Source organism: Drosophila pseudoobscura, chromosome X (genome assembly GCF_009870125.1).
Source record: "Drosophila pseudoobscura strain MV-25-SWS-2005 chromosome X, UCI_Dpse_MV25, whole genome shotgun sequence".
Lineage (NCBI taxonomy): Eukaryota > Metazoa > Arthropoda > Insecta > Diptera > Drosophilidae > Drosophila > Drosophila pseudoobscura.
The window spans coordinates 36,992,065-37,011,827 of NC_046683.1; the positions used below are offsets into that span (position 1 = coordinate 36,992,065).

Here is a 19,763-nt window from a genome sequence, read left to right on the forward strand (position 1 = left end):
GTTGTCAAATACTGTAAATGTTACTTCAGGTGTGCCACAGGGAAGTCATCTGGGCCCGCTTCTGTTCATTTTATTTGTGAATGACCTTCCTCAAGTCATAACATACTCTACTGCACTAATGTATGCTGATGATGTCAAAATCTGTCTTTCTTACTCTGATTGGTATTTGCACACACGCCTTCAACTTGATCTAAGTGAACTACTATTGTGGTGTTCAACTAATCTTCTTTTTCTGAACCTTTCCAAATGCAAACTTATGACATTTTATCGTCGCGCTCCTCATTTTGTCCCATATGTTCTAGGAAATCATGTCCTTGAACGAATTTCGAGTTCAAATGACCTCGGAGTCCTTTTTGATCATAAGATGTGTTTTAACGCCCATATAGCTGCAACTGTAAATAAAGCTAAGGGTGTTTTAGCGTTCATCAAGCGTTGGTCCAAGGAGTTTGACGACCCGTACGTTACAAAACAACTGTACATCTCGTTAGTACGTCCTATATTGGAGTATTGTTCTTGTGTGTGGAGCCCGCAGTATAAAGAACAGCAGGCTGTTATTGAATCCGTGCAAAAGCAATTTTTAATTTTTGCCCTTCGGAACTTTAACTGGGACTCAGGTAGAATCTTGCCACCCTACCGGTCTAGGCTAAATCTTATTGACCTGCCGTCGTTGCACCATCGCAGAATATGCAATGGCGTAATGTTCGTGCACAAGCTCCTTCTTGGGACTGTTGACTCCCAAACTCTCTTGGGTCAGATTGACTTGGCCGTTCCATCTAGCCCTACCCGTACTTTTAGGCCTATCCGTCTACCCATATGTAGATCTAATTATGCTGATCATGAACCTTTTAGGGTTTTATGCCATAATTATAACTCCCTCTGTCAAACCCTATCCCCTGAACTGTCTCTTAAACTAATTGCATGCAATATTTATAATCATTTAAATTTAGCTAACTTTTAACTTATCTTTTTCCGCCTTTAGTAACTAAGTACCATTATTAACAGATAATTGTTAATTAAATAAATAAATAAATAAATAAAAAATATTATCAAGAGTCCCGTACAGCCTGTCTGACTCTACATGCAGCACGACAATAACATCTTAAAAAAAGAAGAAAGTACCTGGGGACTCTGACCAGACCGCTTGCAATTACCTAGATGTTATGGTAACGCTCTTGCCTCTATACCCACCCTACCAATGATTTTCAAATGGCAATGATTATGGGAAAATCCCTAAGCGGTTACAACACGGTAATTATCCTCTTCTAACCCATCATGGAAAACCTAACACACGTTATTACTCCATTCTTAATATTTATTTACTCTAACATTATAAATTGCCATTCGTGAGCTTCTATTCGTGATCATTACGTTTGTTTTGGTGTTTTTTTTTCTCTTGTTTTCACGTTTCATTTTCAATCAGTTTAAGTTCAGTGCAATCATACAAATAAACAATTTGGCAAATAGATACCTTCCATGTCTGGGTTTTTGATAAACACTCACTCTTTATGTCCGCCGAAGGCCTTCGTCGTTGCGATGAGGTTCGATGCTTTCTCCTTTTTGGCACTAATAAAAAACCAATTGATTATTTATATGAAGCACCACTGATCGTTCTAAATTTGAATCCACTTGCGCGATTAAACCATATTTGCATTTGTTTATATTTTCTTCTTTTCGTGCTGCTTTCCCTTCTTTTCTTTTTCTTTTCCTTTATTTCTCTACGTTACGTTACTTTCGCTTGTTTGTTTATATTTTCGTCTTTTCGTGCTGCTTTCCCTTCTTTTCTTTTTCTTTTCCTTTATTTCTCTACGTTACGTTACTTTCGCTTGCTTAGCCAAGACACAAAAGAGAAGAACCAAAAATGCAAGTATGACTCCGTTGTCGAGTCGACTACGGAATACTCTTTCTTCGCGTAGTCACACTGTTCATTACACCATCAGGCGAATTCTAGAGCATTGATCTAAGGGATTAGCCTGAAAAAGGACAGTTAGTGCCGGATGTCTTTACATGGTAAGTTCCCTGTAGGTTTCCCTGTAGGTCTTCTAAAATATAGTGACTGCTGCCATCTTTTTCTCTAACTCTAGATTTAAGCCATTGCCGATTGAGATTGGCACTAATATTTCGTGCAAAATTGCTTTGGCTAAAATTTCTTCGAAATACTTCCTGCCCTACCTGAAAATTTACTGTTCATGTTCTCAGATTGTTGCGCATTCTTTTCATAAGCTTCCGATATATTCTGTTTGATTGCCTTTCGTAGTATCTTTAATTGGTCGTCTCTAACTAGCACATTTTCGGATTCCTCGAGGAGATTTAATTTCCTCAGTAAATTAAACTGGGACCCGTGCGTCGTGAACAACCTATTGCTTGATGCTGGGCGTTGCGTAGAGCACAACTAATAGGGTGGATAAACTCATCCCATTCTCGTTGATCTTCTCGCAGGTATGCTCGAATAGCCGCTATCAAAGATCTATTGACTCGCTCAGACGCATTTGATTGCGGGGAGTATAAGGCGGTGTGAGTATATTAGACTCCTAAGGACGTCAACCATGAATTCAATTCACCAGATTTAAACTGAGACACGTTGTCGCTTACCAAAACATCTGGGACGCCATACATGCAAAATATATGATTCTCCAAATATTCTTTAATCACTACCGCTGTGAACTTTTTCAATGGACACAGCCAATGAAATTTTGACAAGTGATCTATGACAATCAACAAGCCAATATGACCACGTTTACTCCTAGGTTATGGGCCAAGTATATCTACGTATAGCCTTTGGAAGGGACGCTCCGAAGTGACCTGCTTTCCCATAGGCGGTTTTAGCATAACATTTGGTGCTTTTGTAGATTTACAAACATCGAAATTCCTAATATATTCTCGAACTTGCGCTACCATTCCCGGCCAATAAAAAATTTTCTCCGAATTAACTCAAGCGTTTTATCCATACCACCGTGAGCAGTAACAATCGAATCGTGGAATCTCTTAATAAGAGGTTCTTGAGCCAACCCGACTGGAAGCCATAGTTTCCAGCTATTCTGGTTACTAGCTTCATCACCCACGTCATGTTCTGTACGGATATATACAAACTGATCTACCACTTTCACATCAGGGTAATTTTCCTGATTGTCTTCAATTTTCAAACGTAGCTTCTCATAATCTTTGTCTTTAAAGCAAGATGAGTTTAAATCGACCTCAGGTCAAATTTGGTCAAGTGCAGCTATATCTGAATAAATTCGCGATAATGCGTCTGGCACGACATTTTCTTGACCTCGTCTATGACTCACGCTAAATTTATAGCCTTGTAATCGCATAACCCACCGAGATAGTCTACCTTTCAAATTTGGTTGTCGCATTAGCCATACTAAGCTGGCGTGGTCAGTGACTACTTCAAACTCCTGCAAATCTAAGTAACAACGGAATCGTTCGATTGCCTCAAGAGCTACTAGACACTCTTGTTCAGTAACGCTCTAGTTGCGTTGCGCGCTATTGAGTTTTTTGGACATGAATGCCACTGGGTTCTCTATACCCTCGTCGGATATCTGCACAAGCACATCTCCAATGCCATAGTCACTAGCATCACAGTGGACATAAAATTTCTTCTGAAAATCTGGTTTAATTAAGACTGGAGCCGTGGTCAATAACTGCTTTAGCTTATCAAACGCGCCTTGCGCAGTCGCCGGCCAATCAAACTTCTTCTTAGTAGACAGAAAGTAACCCCAGAGAAGTTTTCTATGAATCTGGCCAGTTCCGAATAGATGCAATTTTCCGGGGATCTGTTGCAATACCACCATGTCCTATTACAAATCCAAGATATAGCACTTCCGTGACACAAAACTTGGTCTTAGCTATATTCAACGTAAAATTTGCCTTCCTAAAGCGATCAGCTAATTGGATCAGCACCGATAAGTGAGAATCGAAATCTTCCGACACAACGCACAAATCATCGAGATAACCAAACACGTAATATTTCAGCTCTGGAGGGATCAATTCATCCATTAGGCGACACATAGTCTGAGGAGCGTTACAAAGTCCAAAGGGCATGACTCTAAACTGATATAGGGGTCGCCCCGGTACTGTAAAAGCTGTAATCGCCTTAGATTCTTCCGACAGGGCTATGTACCAATATGCATCCTTCAGATCAATTTTAGTGATTATGTTCGCTTTTGGTAATCTGGCAAAAATTCCCTCGATACTGGCCAATGGATAAGCATCTTTTTTGGTCACCTCATTTAATTTTCTGGCATCTAGACATAAACGTACCTTACCCGGCTTGATCACTAATCCCATCGGTGAGCTCCAAGCACTGGTGGACGTCTCTATCACTCTTTGAACATAAGCTTTTCCACGGCTGGGGAAACTGGATGGAAGCGTTGCTTCACCGCTCGAGCTGTGCCAATCTCTATTTCATGTTTTATCCATGGCGTTCTTTCTAATCCTTGTCGTGCAAAATTTGGAAACAAATCGATGACTACGTCTAGCCGTTTTTTTTATTCTACCGTCAACGGATAATTATTCTCATTTAATTCTTCTTGGGTTTCACTGTCTGGAGTGACTTCGAGAGCATTTATTAACCCTGGCGCTAATTTGAATCCTTTCCAAAAATCGATGCCCAGAATGACTCGCTTGTCTAACGACGGAATAACGAAAAAGAGAATTGGTTTCTTTTCTTTATTATACTCTACGTCCATCCGCACAGAACCTATGACCTCATGACTTTTGCCATCTGCGATCTTAACTCCTGAAGATACTTTCTTAAATTGCTTACAGTCTGTCCAATTTTGCTTCGCTAAGCTGCCTCCTAATCAACTAATATTTGCCCCGGTATCTAGTAATCCCATTTCGGAGGATTCAGCAAACTTTATTGAGGCGTAAAATCTATCATCTAGCTGATCATTCACCACGGAAGCTACTAGAAGTTTCCTTGTATTATGTATATTTTCCCAGAATTTCCGCATACGTAAAGTCGATCTCTTCGATTTTATCTCGCACTCTTAGGTAGTTTTTTAATATAGTTCGTGGTACGGTCAACTTAAGCTCGGGACAGTCTGGTCAATTTTAGGATTTTCGTACATCTGGGTATTTTTCGACGTATTGTTTTGTAACAATTCTCGCGCTGGCTGTGTTGCCAAACGATTTCTCTGAGTAATTGAAACATTTACTTCGGGGCCATCCGACTGCTTTAGAGCTTCGCAAAACTCTTCCCATTCTACACTACCAATCTCTTTCCGATAGCGCCAATACCACTCTCTGGCCTTACCACATAAGACGATATGCAAATTCTTGCCTAAACAACTGAAATCGTTGTTCAAACTATCCTCCGTCAGTGCTCGGAGTCGATAAAGAAACTCCTGCACTGTGGGACCTTTGATTGAACTTTGTTCCAACTTTAGACAATTTGTGCTACTTTCTCAGGACGCAGGACCCCTCCGGTATTCGCTTGGGATCGGGTCGTAGACTGTACTCGCCCTATTGGGGACTGCGCACTTCCAACTGAACTCTGATTTCTCAAATTTACAAATTGTTCGTTTCCCTCTAAATTGGTTTGTACCTGTAAGTTAGCAAACTTTCTGCCTATTAAATTTTCCATCATACTAAGTATCTGCTCATAATCCAAACGGTTCTGGATCGGAGATCTATTGGAACTGTTCGAAGAATTTACCAAACCGGATCTTGCTTCGGTTTTTTTTCTTGGAGGCCGCCCTCTTCGCGTGGTATTAATACTAATGGTCATAGCTGGGCTATGAGTAACGGTTGTATTCATGGCTGGACCTTTGCGGTCGGTTAGTGGACCTGCCACTTCTTTTCTCTGTCTCGATTTGCTACGCGTATGATGTGCTTTCGGAGTGGCCCCTTTGGTGACTGGACCTGTTGCTGGTTGTGGACGTTGACCTACCATTGCCTCAGTCATCGTAATGAAATCGGATGACATAATTGTTTGCATACAGGACACTCCTTTTTGGTTTCGAATTAGGTTCGCAGACATTTTTCATAAAATTGATGCTTACAGTTGCTAATAGTTACGTTTTCGATAGCGAGCATCTCAAACAAACAAATTCTGCAATGCTCGAGAGCCAAAGCTCCTGCGTTTTCGCGCAAATCTTCTTCGCTGCGCGCGACAAACATTTTCTATATCAGTTTCTTACTAAAGCTATATTTCACAAATAATTTTTGTTTTATTTGATTATTTTTTGATTAGATCTTGTAAGTTTTCCGTAGGGTTCGTTGGGGATAACCTAGTGAGGGGTCTAAGCTCCGTCAGTACTATAAAGAGGGATCAAAGGCTTTCAAAACCACTTCGCTGATGAAAGAGCTTAGCGTATTTTCCGTTACTAGGCTATTTAACTAAGCGAAGACTTCAGTCCTCTAGCGCTAATTTCGAAGCCTTTGAACAGAGAAAATAGGGGAAAAGTGAGTCGGACTTGGCATAGCCTTATAATCGAGTGTAATGCAGGATTCCAAAGGCTTTCTTCCACCGGTTGACATAAATTTCTTCACCATTGAGATTATTTGATTTTGAATTAAGCTGCCACGAAAAGTTGGATTTTTGATAGTAGATACAATTTTTACTCCACAACTAACATCACAGCGGTCAAAATCGTGGCTATACGCCTCGATTCGAGATTCCTTCTATGCTGTTGTTGTTTTGCATCAATCGTACTAGCACCGAAGGAAAGATTCTTCAATGTAAACTAAACAAACGACAAATCCCTAGTAATGATTCCGGACCTCAGCAAAAAGTCATTAATTCCATAAGATAGCGCCGATTCAGCTTCTTAATTGAAGATTTGAAAGAAACTAGAGTTGTATAGAAACGAAATTACATTTGTATAGAAAGAAAATAGAATTGATGGTAGGACCTTGTTAAAGAATGAAACCGATTGTACCCTCATCTCTCCTCTGCCACAAAATCATGACCATGTTGGGCTCTAATATATGTAACTTGTTAAATACCCGCGTAGAACTGGGTATTAGAGAAGATTGATTCAACAAAATCAGCCCCACGTTGGGCGCCAAAATATGTAACATCCTTGCTTCCTTCGCCCAAAATACCACAATAGAGAACCTAATTTCTCCCGTGGATATCGTAGACGATTGGTCGCCGGTTCGCGTGATCTTTCGGTTCAGCAAAATCTCACACCTGTCTGACTCTGACAGCCTGTCTGACTCTACATGCAGCACGACAATAACATCTTAAAAAAAGAAGAAAGTACCTGGGGACTCTGACCAGACCGCTTGCAATTACCTAGATGTTATGGTAACGCTCTTGCCTCTATACCCACCCTACCAATGATTTTCAAATGGCAATGATTATGGGAAAATCCCTAAGCGGTTACAACACGGTAATTATCCTCTTCTAACCCATCATGGAAAACCTAACACACGTTATTACTCCATTCTTAATATTTATTTACTCTAACATTATAAATTGCCATTCGTGAGCTTCTATTCGTGATCATTACGTTTGTTTTGGTGTTTTTTTTTTCTCTTGTTTTCACGTTTCATTTTCAATCAGTTTAAGTTCAGTGCAATCATACAAATAAACAATTTGGCAAATAGATACCTTCCATGTCTGGGTTTTTGATAAACACTCACTCTTTATGTCCGCCGAAGGCCTTCGTCGTTGCGATGAGGTTCGATGCTTTCTCCTTTTTGGCACTAATAAAAAACCAATTGATTATTTATATGAAGCACCACTGATCGTTCTAAATTTGAATCCACTTGCGCGATTAAACCATATTTGCATTTGTTTATATTTTCTTCTTTTCGTGCTGCTTTCCCTTCTTTTCTTTTTCTTTTCCTTTATTTCTCTACGTTACGTTACTTTCGCTTGTTTGTTTATATTTTCTTCTTTTCGTGCTGCTTTCCCTTCTTTTCTTTTTCTTTTCCTTTATTTCTCTACGTTACGTTACTTTCGCTTGCTTAGCCAAGACACAAAAGAGAAGAACCAAAAATGCAAGTATGACTCCGTTGTCGAGTCGACTACGGAATACTCTTTCTTCGCGTAGTCACTCAACCCGTGCAGTAGATACTCTCGATACCCTCAGATTTCCAGATGTATTGGCACTGATTCTACTTGGTTTCACTGGAGTTTATTTCCTTTTTACCACTAAAAATGCCTGCAGATGGTTGAAATAGGATCGGATAGGTTTTGGGCTCTTTTAATCCACGTTGCACCAATTTCCCTGGGGCTGTGCGTTTGTACGTCTGCACATTGCAGTGGTTTGGAAGGAAAAGAACGATGGTCCATGGCTCCATGCTACCAAAAGATCTTAGCAAGAGAGCGAAGGAGAGAGTAATGTTATTTTTGACAATTCGTCTGTCTTTCTCTTCACTTGCCCCTCTACTCGCTCATATCATTGCCAAAACGTCCAATTTTCCAATGTAGTTTATTAACTACATTTTTACGTTCGACCAAACTGTTCATTACAAAATCAAATGCCGGTTTACTGAGAGTGGTTCAGAACAATAAAAAATATTCTTCTTCCACAACACAGCCAATAACAAATATTATTCCACTGTATGTTATTAAAATTGGCGTTGCAGTGATACCTTCAATTATTTTCACCGTCAATTGTTGTCTGTCAATGGGGACACTGTTTATGATGTGAATAAAACACTCTGTTTAAAAAATAATAGTGTATCCTTCGAGTTTTTCACGATTTCGTTCTTCTGTATGTTGTGCACGACATGCTTGCTTGCTTGCCCACTGCTCTATGCCATAAACAATACAAATTTGCAAACTATATATTGTTGGTCTTAGCAATATCGAACTGATATTTTTTGGGCTTGATTATATATTAATATTCTAAATCATACAACACATTTAATCAGATCAAAACGATTTAAAGTATACCTGCATTGGCCAAAAATCGTATTCTGCAACTTTCAGCTTAAGTCGAAGAAACCTCCATACCGAGTCAGGCTATAACCTTGTATTGTATTTTTTCGTACTAAACTTTAAAATTGTGGATACCACAGATTTTCGTTCTTTGAGGGAGCGGAAAAGGCTGGGGCGAAATTGTGAAATATACTCATAACAGGCGTTTGGATGCAACATTTTGGTTGGTTTTGCTTTTATAGCCTCTGAGATTAAGGCGCTCATTGTACAGACAGACATGGTTCTATCGACTCAGCTATTGATGCTGATCAAGAATATATATACTTTATGGGGTCGGAACGCCTTCCATTTAGATGTCCACTTAGATATCCACTTCCACCATAAATTTAATATACCTCAATACTCTATGGGGTATAAACGTTGTCAGGGGTGAGTAGGACCTGAATGGGGCTACCAATCGAACGGCATACGATTTCCAAACAAAAATACAGTTTACGCATACGTCCGTATTTATATAGAACATTTTTGCTTTTCTTTGACTAATGTAGTGGTGATTGTGGTGTTAAAAAAATAAGTTTTAAACAATTTTTCTTCAAACTTGTATGTATAAGTCAAGAAATACATAAATAAAACGAAGAAAAAAAAACAAATGTAAAACACATCTTATTTAATCCTAAAAAATTCACACTAGAATAAAAAGAAAAAAATCAAGTTGTCCGGTATAAAACGCTTACAAACAGCTTACGATTGTTTTAGTATTCTATTAACTCAAATTTATCGTTTTTCATAGTTCCTGTGTTCAGTGGTCGGATTGATAAATTTATATTCATACTTTTATTGGCTATCGATCCGCAAAGTATCATCACTATCACCATTAAAATCTGATACGTGCAGTGTGAATTTTGGCTATCAGTAAGAGAAATTGCAATAACTACTGAGGGTCTAAAACATTTTTTTTAGTTTAGTGAGGAACCTCTAACCTTGGTATACTTTGGGTTTTTATTAAAAAAAGTATAACTAATTTTTTTAATTAGAACTGTAGATTCACATTCAACGGTCATAGTACATGTAGTTTGACAAGACTCTTCAAAATTGTAAGCAGGGACCGTATATAATGATTGTTTTTTCATCTAAAAAAATGGGCTGAAAAAAACCAATAGACTGCTCTAAGGATAATCTATGCTATGCTATAAAAAATGGTGGGGAACTGAAAAAAAAATCTAATTTAATTAAATTAAATTAAAGCTTCTTTACTATTCACCTTAGCTCAAGTAGTAAAGATTTGTATACATTTCTTTCTAATTTTTTCAGCGTTGCGTCTTATTTTTGATCGAAAAAATACAAATCATGAAATAATAATTATATTTGAGATTAATTTTTTGGTGTTGCTTGAAAATAATTATTTTGAATAATTCATAATAATAACTACTTATATAATAAATAATACAAATAATTAATAAAAATAATTACTAATAATAATTAACAAAAATAATTATTATAATTAAAGATTATCCGTAAAACTCAAAATTACATTTTTTATAAGTGATTTTTAAAACATATCATATTATGATTACGGTCCCCGCTCTTAAGTGGTTTTACAATGAAACAACAAATTTCTGATAAAAACTCGCTTGAAACTTCTACTAAATCAAATAGCTCGAAAATATGGGCATGAGAATATTGTCAGACTTTTCACCATCTGAATTGATTAAAAAGTGTGTGCAAGAGCCTTCGCATCTGGTACGATTAAGTTGTTTGACCACAGATTATCATATTATATATCAGCGAGAGTTTTCCTTTTTTATGGTCGTATTCCACTACAGTTTAAGACTAGTCCTGCAGTTCCAGAAGTCAACGATGATCGATAAAGTCTTCACTTTTCTAATAGGCGTCGACGTCGCAAAGTGGTTATTTAGCCGAAAAGAGGCGGCGAAAGTTAATTTTTGAGTGCGCGCTTCGGATATACTATATATACGCATGTGATATGGAATTTTCCAGAGATTTCAAATTTGAGTTTTGCCTGTTTTATTTAGAAGATATGAGCCTTCAAAGTGAGCAGCAATTGACTAAATTTTTATGAACTCGCATCTTCAAGGTAAAATAAAAGGTACACAGTCAGCCAGGCTCCGGATTTAACTTTCACAAAAGTTTTCCGATTTACTATTGAAATCATATAAATAAATTGGTGCTCCCGTTTTCACATTCCACAAAATTTCTTCGTTTTCGAAACGCAAACATTTTCCTTGCCAATATGAATAGTAAACAGCTTTTAATACAACGAAAGGATTCTTAATTGCAAAGGGAACAAAAAGATGACTTATTGATAGATTAACACAAATCTGACATAAGTGAGCCTTAAGGCTCAGTGTGAGAAGGAGAGCTCAAATGTGGAAAGGGCAGCGAGAGTGGAGAACAAGTGGTGCCACAAGCCACATGTGTTGTGAGAAACAGTTATTCACAAAGTTCGAGAAACACACAGAAATGATTGGTCTGGCTGACTCCGGTTTCCTAAGAGACAGAGATACATATGCACGCTGCTGTTAAAGAATGTTCTCTATGTGCCCGAAATGAATGGAAATTATTTCTCGGTGAGCAGCGCTGTACAGAATAAATGTTTCGTCACTTTTGGACAAGAATATGCACGAGTTATCCAAAATGGCGAATGCATTGTAAAGGCGAACAGAGTTGGAAACTTGTATATGTTTCGAGGAAAACAAAAAAACTGTTTTGCTGCGGTTAAGGCTGATGGTGCCCTGTGGCATAAACGGTACGGCCACTTGAACATCAGCAGTATGAAAGATTTGATCAGCAAAGGAATGGTGCGCGGCATTGAAAATATGGTTTTCCCGGCGAATATGAATTGCAAAACATGTATGGTCAGCAAGACTCATGCGCAATCATTTCCTGTTGCAACCACCAGTAGAGCTAAAGATATATTGGAACTAGTTCATGCAGATGTGTGCGGGCCCTTTGGCATGTATTTGCCCTTTGGTGTATTTCCTGCGGACAAAGGATGAAGTCTTCCAGAAGTTCGTCGAGTTCAAAACCCTGGTTGAACGGCAAACGGGAAAAAGTCTCAAATGTATCCGGAGCGACAATGGCGCTGAATTTGTCAACAAATCGTTTGATGAATTTCTGAAAACTAATGGGATTGAGAGGCAGCTGCCAGTGGCGTACACTCCACAGCAAAACGGCGTTGCTGAGAGGGCAAACCGCACTCTGGTGGAAATGTCAAGATGTATGCTGGTCCAGTCAGGATTAGGCGAATCCTTGTGGGCTGAGGCAGTCAACGCAGCTGTGTATGTACGGAATCGATCACCGACCAAGGCGCTGACCAGTATGACGCCTATGGAAGCGTGGACTGGTAAGAAACCTTTTGTTGGTCATCTAAAGGTTTTTGGCTCCGTTGCAGTAGCTTTGGACAAGGGTCCAAGGAAGAGTAAACTTCAACCAAAAGGCAAATAATATCGCATGATTGGATATTCAGTAGCGGCTAAGGGCTATCGACTGTATGACCCTGTGTCTCATCAGGTGATTGAGAGGCGAGATGTTCTCTTTGACCAGATCCAAGACGACAAGGATACAGTCACATTCGAACTTCCGAAGGCAGAAGTTAACATGCAGTCAGGCGGCGATACTGATGACATTGACAGCAGCGGTGGAGACAGAAGCAATGGTGCAAGCGTTGACGGGGAGAATCCCAGTAGCAGCGGTACTGATGGGTACGAGAGCGCAACAGAAAAGGTTGAGTCAGATGAGCCAGCTTCTCGCGTTGGACCTGGCAGACCAAGGCTGATTCGGACCGGCAAACCTGGTCCGAAAGCCTAACTGGTGTATTGATAATCAAATACAATAACAATTTTAAAACTTTTTATATGACTGACTTTAAATCCTCCAGATCCGCCGTTTCGCCCACTTTGCTGTGGTGCTAAAACTACTGGTGGGGTTCCCACAATGCATTGAACTTTTAGAACATTATTGAACTTTTAGACACACACATGCTTTTTTTTAAATAATCATTGAATTTTTTTTATTTATTCTATTTCATAATAATTACAACAGTAATATTTCCCCAGAAACTGGTACTAGTTCTGATATTTCTGAAAGTGACGAGTCGAATTCCCAAAATTAAAATTAATTTTCAATATAAATAAATGTAAAAGAAGATCAATAATAAATTCATTGTAAATTGAAAAACTTAAACATATATTCCCATCTAAGTATTAAGTTTAAATTTAAAAATATTCATTTTAAGATTTGAATAACATATTCTAGTATAACTACAACTATTGTATGTATGTACGCCCTGAAAATCAATATTAGCGAATCTTTTCTTTTATGAGCGTTAGTGTGGGCGTGGTCGGATCAATCCAAACCTAAAATACATATATGAACACTTCGATTATATTTTGTGTACAAAGTTTAAAGTCTCTAGCTTTTTTTTTTAACTTACGTCAAAAAATAGGTTCGTTAGCCCACTGTGCAACTTTTATACACAGCAAAAAAGCCGTCGACTTTAATAAAAAGAAATTCAACTTCTTTAAACTCAATTCGATAATATTTGTTTTGCCAAATTTTAGCCAGAGAATTTTGTGCTGAAAGAGTTTAAAGCTACGAAGAGGAATATCAAATCAGCCCAATGTGTTGTCCTCATCTTTTCGTCCTTCTTCCACCCTTCCAAAAAACTAACTTCTTTTGTAGTAACGTTTTCCACGACAGTGTCGAATTTTCATCCTACTTTATTGTGCTTACCAAGACCTTGTTAAAACAGGACTTTCTGAATTTCAAAGTTTTCCCAGGTCTGTACTAAACTTTTAAAAATAACGGTTCGTCTCGACGTGCAGGTAGGGTTTTAATTGAAACTTTACGTCAGAACAATCGAAAATCCATTTTCAGCAAGAACTGGAGTCATTTAAAAATAAGTACTGTGAACAAAGTTCAATTTTGACGATTGATTGTAAAGCCAAAAGCCTCGAGCAAACTACATTTTGGAAAATGTTCTCTTCAAAGAAGGTTTATTTTATGAAAATTTATTTGTTCGTTCAAGCTTAAATGGTCGAAGCCCGACTGTGTGTAGGCAGAACCGAACCAGAACTGTTTTTCTTTACTTTTGTTTCTCGTCGGCAAAATTTTGTTTGTTTTTCATTTTACTACGACAATATTAAACTTTTTCGAGAAATGAAACGAAAAACTTCCTTGTTTTTGTTGGATTTTTGAAGAATATACAAGATTAATTTTATCAGGTAACTAAAAAGAATAAGAGAAAAATAAAAAATTATATTGTTGTCAGCTACGGTAGACACGAATTTTCAATTTGCGAGCAGTCAATTAAGAAAAACAGAAAACCAACCCAATGCCAAGTATACACAGTCATGTATTTTCTTTTAATATTTAGTTTTCAGTTCATGTATTCTTTACACTTCTGAAAAGCCAATCAAAACTCTGGCATCACCCCCACACATTTAAATATGTAATTAATTAGTTAATTTTTTAACCTTTTTAATTCCAAAAGATCCTACTTTGGTAATTTTCATTTCCTCGAAAAACAACTTTTTTTATAAATAAAAAAATGATAAGATTTTTATTTCTAAAATATCGAACGGAATTTAAAGGTAAAATATGAATTTTTTAATTTTTCCATAAGGCTTACACAAGTTAAATGGAAAAGCAAAATTCCTTAAATAAAACCCAAACCATAAAAAACTCATAATTAATTACAAGAGTGTTGAATAAAAGAATAATAGAGTAGAATATTTAGAAAAAAAACAGCTTTTCGTATATGTCATCTATAACGTTTTCAACTATGAATTTTGCGGAAAAGTCAATGGTTCTCGCAAACGCTTTGTTTATCTGGTGTCACAGTCTTCATTTAAAGTGTAGTGGAATACGACCGTTAGCTTGCGTCTCTACATGTCAAGTGACTGGTAGGCAAGTAATTTTTGAATTATGAGTACGAATGTTGTAAGAATGACTGCGAATGTAAATCTGGGTGTGTGTGCCGAGCTTGGACTTTATTTAATTTTAATAAATTCCTGTCATTCAATTGTTATTTGCAGTGCATTTAGATGTGTGTGCCCCAACTCACAAATCATAAACTCCGTACTCGAAAGACGATAAATAAAATATATAAAAACGTTTTATACAAACGTTACGACATCGTGGCTGCGCGAAAAATAAGAATCTTTGCTGATTAGTTTCTGAGTGAATTGAGATTGCGTTAAGAAGTTTAAGATAAGTAGTTCTTCGTAGTGGGAATAGTAGGTTTCCCTTGCCATCTTGTACTTACCTAAAAGCGGCACGGCGTCAGAAGTCGCTGGCATTGTTTCTGCAACCATGTTGAGGAAGACTGTGAGCGATAGTAAAATAGTAACTCCTAGAAATACGCAAAGCTTAATTAAAATGGCAGTCGTTGATATGGTCTGAAGAAACACAAGCACATTAAGAGGGGATAAAGAGACAGAATGAAATCAAATGCAAATTGAGAAATTATTACATTTATACTTGTATTACTTGAGTAAACAGCTAAAATTCGATCACAATTAAAATCAAAATACGAGAAACAGTACATTATTCAGAGGTTTTGGTCCGGCTGATCCCTCAGTTCCTGCTGCTGAGACTGCTGATACTTATGCATGAACGTACATATGGGGAGTGTGATGGTAATAGTGGTGCGTTGTTTTGTTCAGTTTTGTTTTTGCCGCGTTCAATAAAAAACTACTACCATATTCTCTGCGCTGAACCTCACGGTCTGTAGGCGGTAGTCAGTCGATATGGTCTTTTGAGTTAATTTTTTGGTTGTTTGGAACTTACTAACATGGATTCCTCTTTTAGTGCGTTGAAAACAAAACTAGGTATGGTAGCTGACTAGTTTACTGTGACCTAGAATGACGTAGACAGCACCTATGACCATTTTATTGACTTCCACTGGTCAAAAATGGTTAATCTTATCATAGCTACGTAGGTACAATCTAGCTTTTTGCTCTTAGAATAGTCGACAAAGGTCTGAACAAGAAAGCCATTTAGCTGTCTCCAACGTCCAATTATTCAGTTTAATTTGAAAGCTTTTGGCTGCTTAGAAGTTCTGCTATATGCAGAAGTTCTGGAAGTCTTGCATTATACATACAGTCACTACGGAGTATCGGTTGTAATTGATTTTTTTGAAACAAATTTAGCTGAATGCTTCTAATAATATATCTTTGATGAAAACTTTGATCAAAAATCAGAACATAATGTATATGTACATGCAAACGTACATATATGTATATTTATAAGTATATATATCTACAGGGTGCGCCATATTTTATCTTATTCAATAACTTTGAGATTTGTGAACCTATTGACTTGAGTATACCAGTGATGGTAACGTCAATTCAGTAAAATATTAAGTATGGATCGCTTTACACTGAATCAATTTGCTGAAATAGTAATGCTGTATACGGAAAATAGCCGCTTAGTTGTGTTAACTCAACGTGTATATCTTTGAAATGCGTGAATATTATCTGAGCAGTAACTGGTTTCAGCAAGATCCCATGCAAAACTGTAAATCAAACCATTAAGCTTTTACAACGAAAAATAAATGGAAATATTGATTGGCCATCCAAACCTTCGGATTTGACGCCTCCGAACTGACGAGCTTAAGGTAAATATTGGCGCCGAAATCACAGCTATACCCCTGAGATGCTCGATAAAGTGAAGCAAAACGTAGCAAAAGGGGAAACTTTATTGTGTCCGAATTATGCGGTCAGTTTATGGATATTGTATGTTCAAATATATTTTAGAGGAACAAATTAAATAAATTACCTCATATTTGGAAATCGGGATTTTTTCAAAGCTATTCAATGTTTAAATAGAATCATAAAACACGGCGCACCCTGTATTTGTATATATGCATATATGTGCATACATATATATGTACAAATTATTGGTGTTCAAACCATTCTGATAATTTTTTAGTTTGGCCGATCCTGTTTGAGCACATTCTGCGCTCTTTCGTTCACTGAGTTACCCAGTACCTACGTGAGACTGACTCGATTACTGACTGACGCGGAGCTGCTACATGATATTAGGGCTATGATAGAAGCCTGGCTGTCCATATGTTCTTTGTATATCTGTATATAAAGATTCAGTTGGCTTGTTATGTCCAACGACAGTATCATGTTTTCTTGTCTCCCTCTGCTGTATGCATTTCTTGCACTTTTATTTCTATGATAGTTTCGGAACACAGTCAATACATAACTTATCCTTAGCCGTAAATGATAGAAATCGAACTCTTATATGATTAAAGAGCAGAGTGGCCAGCAGCTTCGCCCCTCTCATTTGTGCCTCCACGTTTAAATTCTGTCTGAATGGTTCTAACATGCGTTAAACTTCATATTCCGATTGGAATGAGTTCATGCAGATCTCATAAAACTAAAAGGGCATCAATCGACAGATTCATGTGCCGCAGCCCAGCACAATAGTTTTTCTCTTTCTGTGCTTAACGGGCACTGAAGTCTTTCGATGGTGGTCGTGTTCATCAGAGAGCGATACCCCCTACTCGAGTTAGCAGCCAAGCAATTCGCGGATACCTTGCTACCCCACAAAGTGCATCCCAATTTTCTTCGGGCTTTTTCACTAAAGTAATGAATCGTTGAAGCAATGCAACATTTGAATCTTACTTGGCCCAAAAGGATTTCTGTGGATTTATACAGTCGTACTGTTCTAATACAGTAGTGCTAATATTATTTCGGTTTTTTCTTTTTTGGGACGCACAAAGTAAAAAAGTACAGACAAGAATTGTGACTGATTTAATTTTTATTGTGATCAAGTTTTTGAAATATTAATTACAAGAATCTTACTTTAAGTGCTTTGGCCTGAGCGAATTTTTCGATAAATCGAAATGAGTAGCCTTTTCGTCAGCCAAAGAGTTAAATCTCTCTTGCGATACTACAGCTCAGGTTCGTTTTGATAAACCTAAGCATAAGTTTCTAGCTACGTCAACCAAATTTTCAGAGAAACGCAAACATTGGGAAGACAGTCGTTTATTCGACTTTCGGGGAGTACAAGTATTTTTTCTGCTAGATTTGAATTTAATTTAATGTGAATTTAAATGTATTCAATCTTTTGCTTATGGCTACTAACCTTGAATTGATGCTATTCTACAGCTGGCTTGTCAGTTTTCAGGCTACCAAATTTTTTTTCGTTAGAGATGCATTTTTTACACATTTTTAGCCTGTATAATTTTTTTTTCTTGACTGGTTTTATTAAAAAACTAAAAAAAAAATTAATTGTCATAGTTTTTTCTAAATTTGTCTGTAAAAACCGATTAAGTTATATCAAATAATTTGGGAGCAAGTGACTTGTTCCTGTTGGATTAGTATTTTCCCCCACTATGAATTATCGGCAATTCGAGGCTCTCCTTGCTCCCTCCGCCCTGAGGTCAAAGAGGAATCTTGATTCGCTTTGGCATAACAAGGCCCTCCATATATTGTACTTGCGCTTTTGACCTTTATAGTTTAAACGATAAAGTGTTGACTTTTTTATGAAGCCTGAGTTGAAATAAATATATCTTAGTATTTTATAAGTTTAAATAAAATTATATGCACACATTCACAAAAATATGTGCACTGAGTACAGTAAGTCTACATAAGTTAAGTTATGCGTTTATGTTATTTGCATTTAGTTTCCTAATTTGATCAGATTTTGATTCAGCCGAGCTCTAAGTTTTTCATTAATCTACTGATAGTGGGTGAAAAACAGAGAGAGAAAATGAGAAGGGGAGATAGAGTGTGTAAGACTGGGCAACACTTACCAAGTGAAAGCTTCTCACCAGAATCTGGCGGAAGTGTAAACCCTAGCAGTGCCATGGAGGCAATTAGTACGCACGGCACAATTAAATTGAAAAAATAATACAGGGTTTTACGTCGTATCAAAATTGCGAATGTTATGTCAATATAAGGTTCTGGGCAGCAATTATAGTAGATTTCATTTCGTTTGCCGGGCACACCTGGTTGTTTTTTGAGATGGGAACGAATTTAATGACAGATGGTGAGTTAGATAAAGAAGAAAAGATTAAATATTACGATATTACACTTAAATCGAATTGTGATGTTCAAATTTAGATTAATCTTACATCTCTCACCATGATATGTTCGGCTTCCGTCTTCTCAACTCACCTAGCAGATCCCACTCTCCGTTTGTTATGAAGCTAGAAATGTCTCCGCCAGCTTCATCCTGCAACTGCAGATCCAACTGTCAAAAGGGAAAATTGAAAAAAATTAAATAAAATGTTCAACAACGAACAAATTTAGAAAAAGTTTTAATGTTTATCGTTAATGAAAATGGCATGTCCTATTTTATACACTTCAATTCTTTGTTATGTTTTTGTATAGGGAATATAAGAGTATAGGGTTATAGGGGTATATTAGATTTGTAAAAAGAGAAGCAATTCCAACCCCATAAAGTATAAATATTCTTGATCAGCCTCAATAGCCGAGTCGATTGATCTATGTGTGTCTGTTTGTCCGTCTGCTCGTCGGTTTTGACGCCTAGTTCTCAGAGACTGTAAGAGCTAGAGCAACGACATGTTGTATCTGGACTCCTGTGATATCGCACTGAGTTAAGTTTGTTTCAAAATTTCGTTCTTCCGCACCCACAAAAGACAAAAATCTGTGGAATCTACAATTTTAAAGATACGAGCAAATCTGTTCTAGATTTGGTAGTCTGCTAGATACATACATATATGGTACAAAATTTGGTTGCACTGGCTCTTATAGTCTCTGAGAACTAGGCGTCAAAAAATTCGTCATTCGTCTCGGCTATTTATGCTAAAAAATAATATATACATATGTATAAACACTGTTAAGCTTTCGACGAAATTTTTGTTGTGTTTGTTAGAGCAGTAAAGTTGACAAAATAGGGGAATGAGAGTGGAATGCAATAATTT

General features: G+C 37.3%; 1 protein-coding gene across 9 annotated transcripts in view; it reads right to left on the reverse strand.

Moving 5' to 3' along the window:
- nAChRalpha7 (nicotinic Acetylcholine Receptor alpha7) overlaps positions 1–19,763 on the reverse strand; it is a 208,126-nt gene that overhangs the window by 75,272 nt on the left and 113,091 nt on the right. For all 9 annotated transcript variants that reach the window (XR_004470758.1, XM_033385453.1, XM_033385454.1 and 6 more), the window contains 3 exons: positions 18,994–19,069; positions 18,630–18,824; positions 15,126–15,212 (listed from right to left, as the gene is read on the reverse strand). Coding sequence is in view for 8 of the 9 variants with exons in the window: in XM_033385453.1 (XP_033241344.1) it covers positions 15,126–15,212; positions 18,630–18,824; positions 18,994–19,069 (358 nt within the window). In the remaining variant the exon portion in view is untranslated. The remainder of the gene's footprint in view (positions 1–15,125; positions 15,213–18,629; positions 18,825–18,993; positions 19,070–19,763) is intronic.